Source organism: Grammomys surdaster, unplaced genomic scaffold (assembly GCF_004785775.1).
Source record: "Grammomys surdaster isolate TR1022 unplaced genomic scaffold, NIH_TR_1.0 125941, whole genome shotgun sequence".
In the NCBI taxonomy this organism is placed as follows: Eukaryota; Metazoa; Chordata; class Mammalia; order Rodentia; family Muridae; genus Grammomys; species Grammomys surdaster.
Window position 1 is genome coordinate 3,756,917 of NW_021620763.1, and position 14,101 is coordinate 3,771,017.

General features: G+C 40.8%; 1 protein-coding gene and 1 pseudogene across 1 annotated transcript in view; both read right to left on the reverse strand.

Moving 5' to 3' along the window:
* The window catches only part of Spag17 (sperm associated antigen 17), a 215,576-nt gene that overhangs the window by 89,960 nt on the left and 111,515 nt on the right, over positions 1-14,101 (reverse strand). The window contains exons 16-18 of the mRNA XM_028753003.1: positions 11,077-11,138; positions 10,226-10,339; positions 7,009-7,163 (exon numbers count right to left, since the gene is read on the reverse strand). Coding sequence (XP_028608836.1) covers positions 7,009-7,163; positions 10,226-10,339; positions 11,077-11,138 — 331 coding nt within the window. The remainder of the gene's footprint in view (positions 1-7,008; positions 7,164-10,225; positions 10,340-11,076; positions 11,139-14,101) is intronic.
* On the reverse strand, positions 3,697-4,238 carry LOC114608891 (annotated as a pseudogene).

Genomic DNA, 14,101 nt, shown 5'->3' on the forward strand with positions numbered 1-14,101 from the left:
AGAGAGAGAGAGAGAGAGAGAGAGAGAGAGAGAGAGAGAGAGAGAGAAGTATGTTTCAGTTAGCAAGGCTCACATGGAAAAAAAATCTTTAGACCAGATAGAGATACCTTTACATCAGATATAGAGATACAGAATTGGAGTTTGCCCTGCTGTCTTTGGTCTAGCATTTCTGCACCATGGTCCATTTCCTCCCATTTGGAATGGCTATTATATGGTGAGGGTACATGGTTTATTTTTTGCTTTTGCTTTTACAGGGGGTTATAGGTAAGAGAGTGTCTTGAACCTCAGAAGAGACCTTGAACTTATAAATAACAGTGTTGAGACTGTGCAAGTCTATAGAGACTTGTGCAAACAAGCCCTCCATTAACTGCTTCCTTTCATAAGCATTTTATAAGGTTATGGTGTTTCATCACAGCAATAGAATACCATTGCTTGTTAGGTGTAAAGGCACTGCATTTGCATTTTTAGCATTTTAATAAAATGACATTAGTATTTAGTAATTCCAAATGTCATATAAAAAATTAAGCATGAATTAAATGAGCATATACAGTTTCTAAAAGAATATAAAAAGAATGATATCATAAAAGGCACATACTAAGTAAGGAGGAACTAAGAAAATTCCATCTACGAAAAGAAAGGGATTAATACTAAAACAGAAACATATTTGTAGACTTGAACAGTAAGAATGGAACCACATCAATGGAAATAAAAGCACATAGATCGTTTTTTAATATCCCTAAAATTGTTATTAATTCATTATTAGAATCCCTTAAAAGTCAGAGTCTTGGATAAAAATCCAGCCTATTATTTGAAGGAAATGGGACCACAAAGCAAAATGACATAGAAAAATGTGAGGGTGGTAGATGCGCAGGAGAACTCAGAAGCCTTTGTTTCTGGTGGGTTTTGTCCAGCGGCCCTGTGCCCAAGGTGCTGATCAAAGGAAGAGTTCTTACAACAGGGGAAATGTCCCGTCTTTAAAGCTAAATTCTCATTAGTGTGCTGATGGATAATATGGGCCTTTTATTGTATTGTTAAAAGTTAAAATCAACTAAGAAAGATGCATTTAAGCACCCATAATCAAAGATGATTTTGGAGACACAGACTCTGCTTGGGGGGGGGGTGGAGAGGGAGTGGGAGAGAGAGAGAGAGAGAGAGAGAGAGAGAGAGAGAGAGAGAGAGAGAGATATTACATAAATCCATTACTTTAAAGACAGGCATTATTATATCCCTTTAAGAAATGGATATTTAACATATTTTCACATTTAATTGTTTAATTGTGTGTGTATGTTCTTGAGTGTATGTATATGTAACACAGTCATACAGGAGCCTAAGAGGTCAGAAGAGGATGTTGAATCGTCTGTAACTAGAGTAATTGATGGTTGCAAGCCACAATATGGGTACTGGGAACTGACCCCGAGTTCTCTGCAAGGGTAACAAGTGCTCTTAACATTGTATTCTCTCTTCAGACCCAATATTATCATTTTGATAGGACTAAAATAAATCTGTAAATCACTTTGAGCATCATGGACATTTTAACAATTAGTTCTTCCAACCCTGGACCACAGAATACCTTTTTACTCATCTGGGTTTTATTTTTCAGTATATAGATATTTAACCCCTTATTTATAGTTATTTTATTTTACTGATGCTATGAAAAGGGGTTTGATTTCTTTTATTCTTTCCTAGATGCTCTTTGTCAGGGTATCAAAACACAACTAACGTCTATATGTTTCCTATAAGGTCTCTAAATTCATTAGGAGCTCTAACAGCAGGTGTGTGTGTGTGTGTGTGTGTGTGTATAGGTGTTATCATCTGTAAACAAAATACCTCATTACTTTTTCCTGTTTAATCTGGGTGCCTTCTGTTTCTCTCTTTTGTCTGTTTGCTCTAGCTAGCACTTCCAGCATTAGATTGGATGAATGATGAAGCAGTTCGTCTCTTAAATATTTTTATTTAATGTCTATTTGTCTGATAAAGGTGAAAAATATCTCTTATTTCTTCAGTTACCATTTTCATGGAGCACAAATTTCTGTTACTTCACATTAAATCTCTATACTCCTTTAAGTGTAAAGTGAACTTTTCTGTAGCAATTTACAGTGATCTTCTTTTATCACCTATCCATCCACCCCATGTCTCTTGACTGGATAATCTGATCCCTTTATATTTAGTATGATATGGATGAATTCACTATTGTTATTTTATGACCTTATTTTCTTCTCAGGAATTCCTTACTCATTTCTGTTGCTATGAGTTTTGAATTGCTCTGCTTTGGTAACTGTTGGTTTGTATTTTTTTGTGGTTATTATAGGTTTTGCTTTCTGGTTAATACCAAGTTCACTCAAAACTTCTTTCATGTGCAACAATGTATTTTAAGCTGGGAAAGCTTTACTTTACTTTGATCACGTATAAAACTATTTTCTTCCCCACATTATGTTACTGATGCTATTATATATTTCTATAAAATTTGACCATTAATGAGTTTTTGTAAATATAGTTATTATTAATGCATTTCTCTCAACTTTTTGAGACAAAGTCTTGCTAGGTAGATAGATTAGGCCTCCCAAGAACTCAAGGCATTCCTCCTGACTCAGCCTCTCAAGAGCTGAGATTACAGGGGTAATCCCACTCTGCTTTGGCTTTAAAAATCCAACTTAAAAATCATAAAAGTATAATAAAAAAAATCTATGGGTACTTAAGCATCTTCATATGTATAGTTGTTTTTATTATCAAGTTGTACCAGTCATCAAAGGAAAATATATCTCAGTCATCCACAAACTCTTTCAAAAAATAAAATGTGGAAATAAACAGGGAAGGCATTTCCTCTCCCAGTTGGCTTAAGAGAATTCCATAACCTGTATATTAAAGCCAAATAAGAACATTTAAAGAGAAAACAGCTAAGTCTTGCTCACTTCAAAGCTATGGATAACCTAAGCAGTACATTAGCAAAGCAAAGAGACACAATGCAGAGCCCTCTTGAGGAATGAGAGTCTTTTTTTTTTTGATATTACTTCCAATAAGTACAATATTTATTAAACATATCTTCAGTTTTGTTACATAGTGTGCAACAAATTACAATATTCTGCAGCCACAAATTATATGCAGAGTATGAAGAAACTATTAATCAGATAGTGTAATCTTTCCATTTATAACTCTACCAGGAAGAATTAGCAAATCAGATCTTACATATAATGTCTCACTAAACTTTATGCATGGAAACTGACAGACACTGGTTGTGCTGTTTGATACAAAATGGCTGAACTTCATCTTCAGAAGACTAAACCCAACATCTAAACATGCCAATATAAACATCAAAACAAAATATATTCTAACCAACCACGGGAAACGATCTGGTATCGGGAAAGCAACAAGGATTACACACATTATTTTATAAACCAGCACACAATGGTTTAAAATAGTTCTGAAAATGAAGTTAGCTGTCTTGAGTCAAGGGAATAAAAAAAAAAGTCAGTATTGACCATTTACAATCTCTGACCTTGTAGAAACGGTAAGAATCTGTTGTAGTGCGGCTACATACAGTACAATTCAGGCAATTTGTTTTTCACTTGGGTTCAGATTTCGAATTCATTGCTGTGAGAAAAGGAAGGAGGCGGATTTGAGCAGCAGCCTCCACCTGACTGCTTGACTGGAGTGCTCTGTATTTTAACATTGGACTTTTCTGCACCACCAGCTGTTGCTCCAGGACCCATTCATTTTTTAATCTTCGCTGCCATCGTCATGAAAGACTGTTCTACATTCGTTGCATTCTTAGCACTGGTTTCCAAAAATGGAATTCCAAGGGAATCTGCAAATTCCTTTGCTGTTGTGTAGTCTACGACTTTCTTTGTGGTCAGGTCACATTTGTTCCCTACCAACAACTTGTTGACATTCTCACTGGCATAGCGATCTATCTCCTGCAGCCACTGTTTAACATTATTGAAGGACACCTGCTCTGTCACATCATACACAACTATGATGCCATGGGCTCCTCTGTAATAACTGGAGATGATTGTTCGAAATCTTTCCTGGCCTACTGTGTCCCATATCTGAAGCTTGATTGTTTTCCTGTCTAACTCTATAGTTCGTATCTTGAAATCCACACCATTTGTGCTGATGTAGCTTTCTGTATACGTATCATCTGCAAACCTAAGGAGAAGGCAAGACTTCCCAACCCCAGAATCACCAATCAGAAGTAACTTGAATAAATAATCATATTCGGGATTCATGCTGGACATGTCACTGCAGCTGCCACCGCCGCCACCGCCCTTGCTGACGCAGCCACAACTCTCCGCGCCACGGGTAATGGAAGGGTAGGAATGAGCTAAGCTGTTCTGGTAGAATTCTAAGGGTACTCCGACCCTTAGAACACAATCAGCAGCCGCCGCCACTCAGTGATCCTCAAGCATTTCTTCATCTTTTTCAACACTAGAAGAGCTACTGGTAAAATTCAACAGGTTCACTGCTTAAAAATATGAATATGTACATTGTAGAAAAATAGTAACATTTTTAACTGATAAGGGATATTTATACAAAAATCCTTTATGGATTGAATCCTCAAAATATTTCCTCTAGTTCCTATATCAATAACTGGGAGAATGCTCTCCCAGTTACACTGGAGGGAACACTCTCCCGAAGTTACACTGGAAGGAATGCTCTCCCGGGGTTACACTGGAGGGAATGCTCTCCCATGGTTATACTGGAGGGAACGCTTCCTCAGGGTTACACTGGAGGGAATGGTCCCTCAGGGTTACACTGGAGGGAATGCTCTCCCAGGGTTACACTGGAGGAAGTGCTCTCCCAGGGTTGCACTGGAGGGAATGTTCTCTCAGAGTTACACTGGGGGCCCAGTAGAAGTGGTGGCAGAAAGGAAATGAAACATAGACATTGTCACTGAAAAACAAAGAATGGGGAGTGAGGTAAGGCCCCACTGGTGGTAGAAGGCCTGAGCTGACTAACTCAGCTTCCACCCAGGCCCAGATCCAGAACTTTGAGTCAGTCCACCTCAACATCCCTCCATCTATGAGCTGCTGGAGTACATGAAGGAGCCAGTTCTGCAGAACAAGAGCTTCAGGATCTCCATGCCTGGTTCTGAGCAACAGTAGGGTATCAGAGAAGAGTCTCAGTGGTGGTCCAGTATTGATGGTGTGGCAGAAGCCAGAGGCCTTGAACCAGACCAATGACTCATTGGAATGAACATTTACATGTAAAGCTGTTTGGGGAACACACACACACACACACACACACACACACACACACACACTGTATGACATAATGTAGCTTCCAGTGCCACCATGATGCACGAGTATGTGAGAAAGACATGGGAAAGACAGAGGAACAGAGTGGTAAATGCACAGTGGACATGGGCGGAGTTACAAATGTGACAACTGTGAGAGACGGCAGCAATCCATGGAGGAACATGTTGCCCAGTAGAGTCAGTAGGGTGGTGTGCAGCAGTGCGGAGCTTAAGCAGATGTAGTCCCTGAATGAGCTGCACAGCTGTAGGGTCACCCTGACCCTGAGCAATGACAGGATATCTAAGATGAAGAATAGTTCATTTCCTGGATTGGACCTCCTCAAAAGACCCTCATGGTCCATACTTCTCATGGAGGCCATGCTGGTATCAGTGGTTTGTACTGCTGCCTCAGGCTGTGATGAAGCTAGGAGCCCGTGGTCTGTACTGCTACAGAAGGCTTTGTTTGGATCCTTGGTTCTACTACAGCCGGGCATGGTGATGACCTCCTGAGTGGCCTGTGCCACCAGAGACCAAGCAGAGGTCCTTGGCATGTGGTGCTAATGGAGACAATGTGGGTGTTCATATCCATGCTGTTGCCAGAAACTAAGTACAAGGCCAGGCTCCAGGCTCCTGCTGACTAAAAAGGGCAAGGAAACTACTTTTGCAGTGGTATGGATGACCTCAGATGCACAGTTGAGAGAGGGGAATATAGAAGGCTTTCATGACAACCCCTACCCAACCCAAAATAACAGCCTAAAAAGAAGCCACCAAAGAGGACTCTTACTGTGATAAAGATGATGAATGTAGTGAATAGATGGCTTCGGGCCAGGGGTGTGGGTGGAGAAGGACTCAGTTTACTTTAGGGGACCAGCCCCCAGGAGTTTGACCATGTTCCAGCGAATATATGGACAACACAAATTGGACTTGCTTCCCCTTCCCTTCTTTTTTTTCTTTCTTCTTTTTTTGGGGGAGAGGGGAAAGTGAGTGTGATTAGATTACATGATGAGAAATTCCCAAATGATCAATAAAAATATTGTTAAAAAAAGAGCAATACAGACTAATGGTTCAAATACACCTACTACACACCTTAAATAATCATCTTATAACCTTCACCTGACTGTGTTTATGGCCCTCTGCTCCCCTAGTTATTCCTCAGGTCCACTTCATTTGTCCTTTTTTATTCCTGAGGGCTATACTATCACCATACATACAGCAAGTATTGAGTGTGCATTAGACAGCATTGAAATAACGAGAGGCATAGATAATTAGCAAGGAGAGAGCTGTGTTCTAAGGGAACAAATACATGAAAAGCAAAACCAACCAAACAAAAATAACCACTGAGAATTAAAAAGACTCAGTGGCTTTTAGAGCTCCTGGGAACTTGACCACTTATTTTGATAGTCTTCAGTTGCCCTACCCTTGATTCTTTTTCAGGCCCACTAGAGTTAACAAATACCAGCGAGCCAAAAGTTTAGTAGTTGCCTCGTCAGTATTGCATACTCGATCTCATTACAGTTTAAATGAACAGAAACTACTTTAATAGCATCTCTATTAGAGTGTATGCGGGCAAGAGTGACACTCATTCCTTATGCTATAGTGTCAATATGTAGGCACAGTGTACAACCATAGCACACAGTACGTACTAATTTAGGGAGCTGAGCTGAATCTGTGGCATGATATAAATGCTTTCATTGAGTTGTCACACAGACCAGATTAAGGAACCAAAACCTAAGTGGCTAACTCAGCCACTGTTTAATTAACAGAATTATCTAAGTCACCTGAATCCGACGTTGGAGTGAAGAGCAATATTCCAATATTCACAATGCAGACGCTGTAGATTCATTGGATTATGAAAAACCAGAAGTAAAGAGTTGTCCTGCGTGTGGTAGTAAGAATCAACACATCGGTATTGCTGATGAGCCTCCTGAAGAACCTGAAGACAGAATAATTGTATTGTTCTGCTGTTCTACCTCCAGGAGAAGAGGCAGTTGCTAGGGCAGCACCCATCACCCTGCTTTCCTGCCTCTCATTACCACATCGTTGGCAACTTTGGTTTTCCGGGGGATTCTTTTCTAACTACTAGAAAATGAGAGCATAAAATAAATAACAGTAGGCCTCGCGGGTAGAGGCATTTGCTAAGTGCTCTTTACAGATGTCAGTAGGTAACAGTCAGTTAGTTCTTTATCTAACGTTTTTGTCTCCATATAGATCAATTCAGTTTTAGCATCATTAAATATTGCAGATAAAATGGGCATCATATACTAGGATGAGCTCGACCTGCTCCAAGTTCATAAACTCACACCTAGCGGATAATATTTGTGGTCTTTGGGGGAAGTTATGAGGGTGAGTATCTCACTAAAGGATTTGTGTCCTTATCATTAGGGACAGTGGAGAGCTCTCTTTTCCCTCTCTCTGCCATGAATAACTCAGCAGAGCAATATCACGTGCAGGGCAGGAAGCAAGTCCCATTAGAAAGCAGCCATACTCGCACCTAGACTCTGTTCTCACACTTCTGAAGCTCTGACATTCTTCTACTATTTAAGCTGCCCAGCCTGAAGTATTTTGTTATGGCAGCCTTGGTAGACTAAGGTAATAGATAACATCCCCCCTCCCGCCCCACCCCCATTACTAAATATTAGGTCTCATTTGCCAGCATGATTAGGGAGCTGCTAAGAAGAGGGTTTGTAGGTTCTGGAGTTCAAGCCAGCTATCTTCCAGCTCTGATTTCTCTTTCTCTCTCACACTGTGCCCTCCATATATACTGCACACTAGAGTGAAATGAGGTGAGTGGTCTTTCCAATAGATGCTGCTGCTGTTTGCCTTCCACCTCTGGCCCGTTATGAAATATAATTCTCGCAGCCTGCACTATAATGCCACCACCAGCAGAGGGCACCAAGGCATAGCCTTTTGTCCTGTTTCCTTCTCAGTGTCAGTCAACCAGAAGGATTGAGTCCACAGGAAAAGGAAGAGAACAAGAGCAGGTTTTGTTTGTGTTTTCAACGCTGATTTACCATATGCAGCTTTGTGTGTTCTGCCCTGCAGATAATCTCAGGGAGTTGCAAACATTGTCAGGAAAGGGTCGTTTCAGTTTTGCTTTCATTTCTATAATAGTAATAGATTGGAAATAATTTATTTCCCAGTCTAGTCCCCTGTATGAGTGTTTCAATGGCGAGCCTCTTAAATGTTGACATCTGCTTTCTGAGGCAATTATAATACAATTGCCCCACAACCTATTTCTTACCTAGTATTTTTGAAAGGCAAATTCCCCTGAGACAGAAACCTAGGAAACAGATGTTTGTTTACAGTGAACATAAGCCCTCCTTTTAGACAACAGGAGCTCTGCCATCTTTGCTGTGACTGTCAGGGAATGTAGTGGCGAGATTTCCAGAGCCATGATTGGCTCTAAGAATTTGAAGTGTTTCCATTATCTTTCCTTTTTACCAATTGGTACTTGCCCTTCACATGCTATTGCTGGTCTCATGTAGTTCACAAAGAGTGAACAGTGATGGTGCTGTAACTCAGAGTGATGTGTTTACCTGACATAACCAAGGGCCTGGGGTTGATCACCAGAACCACAAAGCAACAACTATCACCACAGCGAGAAACAATCAGCAGAGAGTTAAGTGTCAGGCACTGTTCCTGGAATACATAAATGAATGCAAGGGACAAAACTTTCCTCTGCAATTAGATTAAGGTTTGTATAGGTCGCTCTGAGTTCTCATCAAGTGAGTGAAATATTTAAATTATAGAGAATGGACCAGAAGGAAACCAAAGCAGTCTGAAAATTAGGACATTTCAACACAAGGTGAGGATGGGGGTAAATTAAAACTGACATGGTTAGATCTCACACCCAGGTCAGTCTTGTTTTATGAGGGAACTGTCTGTAGAAGATGAGTCAAGAGAATAAAGATCAGAGGACCCTAGCTCCTACTGAGGGAGAGGCACACTGGGGAGAAAACAGAAATTGTATAAATGTCTAAATCACAAACGTGAGTCACAAATGTGGGCCACATATGTAATTCTAAATTTTATAGTTGCTACATTTTAAAAAGTGAGACAGGTAAAAATCTATATTTGTTTCATTCAATATATGAAATGCTATCATTTCAATGTATAGTAAGTATAAAAATTATGAACAAGGTATATCATTATTTCATGCCAAGTCTTTGAAATCTAGTGTTTGGCCCCTACAGATACACATGGAGTGCCATTTGACTCTGTCTTCTTTCTTGTTGAATTGCTATCATTTTTTTTTTTAACTGTTGATGAAGTTTGGAAGTTTCTATTTTTTTCCCCCATAGCATGGCCTTGTAGATTCTTCTGGCTTTAAAAATATAGGAATGTAAAATCTAATCAAAATGAGATTCAAATTAGAAAGATAAATCATCTTGAGTACAGGTTTTGCAAAATCTCAAAATGAACATGTGTTCATTGCTAGATTTCTTACTGTTTTTTTTTTCTAGCAATTAAAAGCATATTAGGATGGAGCACATTTCCTTTCTTGGTTGTTTTCTTCCTGTTTCTCACTTAGCAACAGACTTTTGGCCAAGGTGTCTTGGTATCTATGACTTACCAATTTCTTTGTCATTGGCTTATTCCTAGGAATACACTTACTATATGTACCAGCCATGGCCTAGCACACAGCACTTAGCACAGTAACAGCCAATGATCACAGCTACCATTGACCAGTTCATCAAAACAGAAAGCACCATGAAGCACAGTGAAGTCTAAATAGAAGAGGATTGGGGAGGAGAGAAGGCAGGATGTTGCTTCCTAGTAAAGACACGTAGCAGAAGTCTTTCCAGCCGTTTGGGGGATTTCCTGGGAATGCATGGCTCAGTGTGGGAACAAACTCATTTTGTAGCTGAAGTCAGTGTGAGTACTGAGTTGAGCTAAATCTGAGAGAGTGACCCAGAAGTGAACTGTTCCCAGTTACAGCTCATCTCTCCACAATTGTCCCTGGGCCTCTCCTGGAGAATCACAGCCCATAAATACCTGAAGCAGGACTTTCGGCTGAAAATGTTCAGTAAAGCTCCAGTCCATTAAACTGCGCTGTTGTGTTTTTTTAATGTCCTCTATGTCGGCTTCCACCACCATCTTCTTGGGTTTCTTTAAAAAAAAAAAAGTAAAGAAAGAAAGAAGGAAGGAAGGAAGGAAGGAAGAAAGGAAGGAAGGAAGGAAGGAAGGAAGGAAGGAAGGAAGGAAGGAAGGAAGGAAATCACAGGAACACACTTTCAGCTCTAATTTGTTTAGTCCAAATGGAGCCCTGTTAGACTCGGTGGACTCACCCCCCATGCGCCCCATTTAATTATGGGAATCTGCATATGTATAGAGCCATATGGCAACATTTTAGGAGGGCCACTGCCAGAAAGAAGTATGCCTTTGACTCTTTTTTTTTTTTCAAATGTGCAACATAACCTAAATATTTTTATTGTTAGGTTATACTCTTCAGAGTCCTGTTAGCAATTATAGGCAGGTTTTCTGAACTCACTTCAAGACAGTGTTAGTTCTACATGGGCTGTATGGTCAGCAGGTGTTTGTGAGGTTGCCAAGCCACACTGTCTAGAGAGGGGCAGGGAGCTGGGAAGTTTTACTTCAGTTAGAGAGCCTAGTAAATTTAACCCCTTTCACTCCAGATGGAGTTGGGATGGGATGTCTAAATAAGCCCTCTCCTCAGCATCAACATTTTCCTTTTACAAATCCATCTATCTATCTATCTATCTATCTATCTATCTATCTATCTATCTATCTATCTATCTATCTGCACATCTACACACATATTTGGTCAGGGGTTTTCTCAGATCATCTTACTCTTCATCTACGCTTTAAGGAAAATAATTCCTTACTTTTTCAAGAGAATCATCCTTTGTGGCTGCTTCATCTTTGATCTCAGTGTCCACGGTCTGCTCTGTAAATCAAAGACAGCAACATGCAGTTGTGTTTTGGCTTTGTTCTTGCCTCTGGCTGGTGCTGTGTCTTTTTGGTTGCCCATATGATCTATGTTTCTGTGCTGAAAAGGTAATTCCCGAGAGGCAGGTTTCGTGCCTCCAAAAAGGTGTTTGTGTCGATAACTCTAAGTCAGTGCCTACCTAGAATTTATCCTCGAGCCTTTGAAAAGAACCTGCCTTCTAATCTGGTGTGCACTAAATCATACCAGCCATTCTTCTTCTGGACTGTATAGTGCTCACTTCTTGCAGCACAGTCTTTGCCTTCACGGACTGCAAACATTTACTGGCTAAGCTAGATCTCTGATTCACCGCTTTCATTCACCTCCCTCTGGTGATCTGCACAAAGCCTTTGCAGATTTCCACGAGCCTTGCCTGGTAGATGACAGAAGGGTGAGGTCATGTAAACAGGAGAACTAGCAAGGAATTCACCTGTTAGAGTGACAGCATCCTACCATTCTGTTGAGCTCTTTTGACCACTCCTCATCATATTAGCTAATGAGCCTGTGCACAGTGACAGGCGGAGTTTAACAGGCATCAGTTAAATGGGTAAATGACTGGGTACTTGGATTCTAATGTACCCTGCCATGGACCAACATGAGTGAGGCATATCAGCTCCCCCATGAACAAGAGTGATACCATCCTTGGCTAGGAAGCAGCAGCCATCTGAATGGATGAGAAAGGAACAGGTCTATGCCAGTGATTTTTACCTCGTGAAGTGCACCAGGATAAATGAGACACCACAAAGAATGCTGAGGAGATACCTACTGTAATGTCCCCCACATCTGATGAAACAAATGGAGTATCCTTGAGAGAGTAAGTCTTATGGGAGCATACTTTTGTGTTGCTGAGTGGCTGAGGCAACTTGGCTTCTTATCGGCTTGAGAATAATTGCAAATTCCATGTTACAAAGCTGTGTGTAAAACACTGCAGCTTCCCTCTTCCAACAGGCTCCTCCCAGTCCCCCAGCCCTTTTTTCCCCACTGCAGATTGACTGGCAGCTTGTTGTGTGTGGGCAGTTCTACATTCGGCTTTCCCTCTGTCTGCCATACTTTCCTTTAAGCTATTCACCTATTTCACACTCTGGCCACCTTCCTGAGAACCTCTGCCTCATGCTATGCTTCATTATAAATCATGGCATTGATGGGGTGGGATTTTATTTGGTCATAGTCTGCCCCTCTGCCTCAAGTCACTATTGCTGGAGAACAAAACTGTGCCCTTAGTACACGATATGTACCTGGCACCTGGTGGGTATTCAGTGCTGTTTTTTCCTTCTGATCGAAAGGGGTGAATTTATGTGACATATGAAACTAGAAGGGGTGGCAGAGTCATATCAAAAATGGAAATGTGGAAGCAAATCTATATGAAAGGCTAATCTGAGTGTGAATATCAGACTTGTATTTTCATTTTGTTGCAAAGAGACCCATACGTGGGATTGTAGAGTGGAAAGTACCAATGCCTACTGAGGACAGGCTAAGGCTTTTCTCTCCCAGGAGCACATCTATGTGAGTCTTTGGTTCTAGTTTCCTCTTGTCCCTTGGCTGCTGCAGGTGACAGAATGAATGTTCCACCTAGACTTAGTGCAAGATGTTAAAGCCAATTTAGCTCAGCATTTGTATAAACATATCCACTGAAGACAGAACTCAGGCCAACTATGATTCTAAATAGACCATGATGTCCCTTGTGTCTTTGGAGCAATTGATATGAAATCTGTAGAATAAAAATTCTTCTGTCCTACAGCCTGCCAGATTTCAGGGAGATTTGATATTCCCTCCTGGGTTTAAAGATCCAGGAACAAAACCAATTCTTTAGAAAGTATGTTCAAAACTTATACACCAGTGATTTTGTCAAAGGAAAGAACATTTTAATACTAAGCTGAACTCTTGATTTCACAGTAGAATAAAAGCCATTTATTTCTCTCTTGTCTGATTCCTGATTTCAACCACATAATCCTTTGACAGTGTGATTCAGTAGTCTTTGACACATCTGGAAATGGACGCTTTTCCTTCCCTTTGAAAAACAGCTTTCCTAATCTGTTTTACTTTAGAGATAACAAGATCCCTCTGCAAAACGCTTACTTTATTAAAAAAACACCCAACAAGCATAAAGGGCACATCTAAACCTACAGCCTCATGGTTATCAAGTCTCAGGTTTTTCATAAATATCTAGTGGGCCCTGTCAAGTTCAAAAACAGTCTCAGATGGAAACCCAGGGTTTGGTTAGGAGAAGCACAAATATTCAGGCCTTCATGTCCAGAAACAGGCAGATCAATGCATGTGATGCCAAAGTGGCTGTGCAGGGGGAAACACAGACATGATTTCTGCTTCATTTAAAGGGCATTAGAGTGGTTGCTTTTGAAGTCTGAACTAGAGCTAGGAGAAAATGGAAGCTCAAACATCCTCCTCCTCCTCTTAGGGGAACAGTCACAGAGATACAAGGTTGGCTGCCTCCTCTGCTCAGATCTGAGGGATCCTGAGTGCAAGTCTGAATTCTCCATGAAAAAACTTTGTAGGGATCCGCCCTTAAAATCACTGGGTTTTCAGGACATACTATGTACATCATAGTTCAACCTGAGGATTGATAGTGGTAGGGTCACTCTCCACAGGCTCCACTGAACTGTGTAAGTGGTTTGACCACCAGGTGGCAAAAGTTGCCTGAGGAAAAAAAGCTCTACTGGAGAGCTGCCTGAAGAAAAACAAAACAGAGCTAAACAAACACCTCTGTCTTCCTGCTTTCCCAGTTGATTCTGGCTCCCTGTTAACACAAAGTGACCTCTATCCTGTGTTTGTTTGTGTCCAGGAGGCATGATGTCCTAACAAACAGGGTTAACTTATTCTGGTTCTCTATACAACCCTTCCCTCTGTCTGTCTGTCTGTCTGTCTCTCTCTCTCTCTCTCTCTCTCTCTCTCTCTCTCTCTCTCTCTCT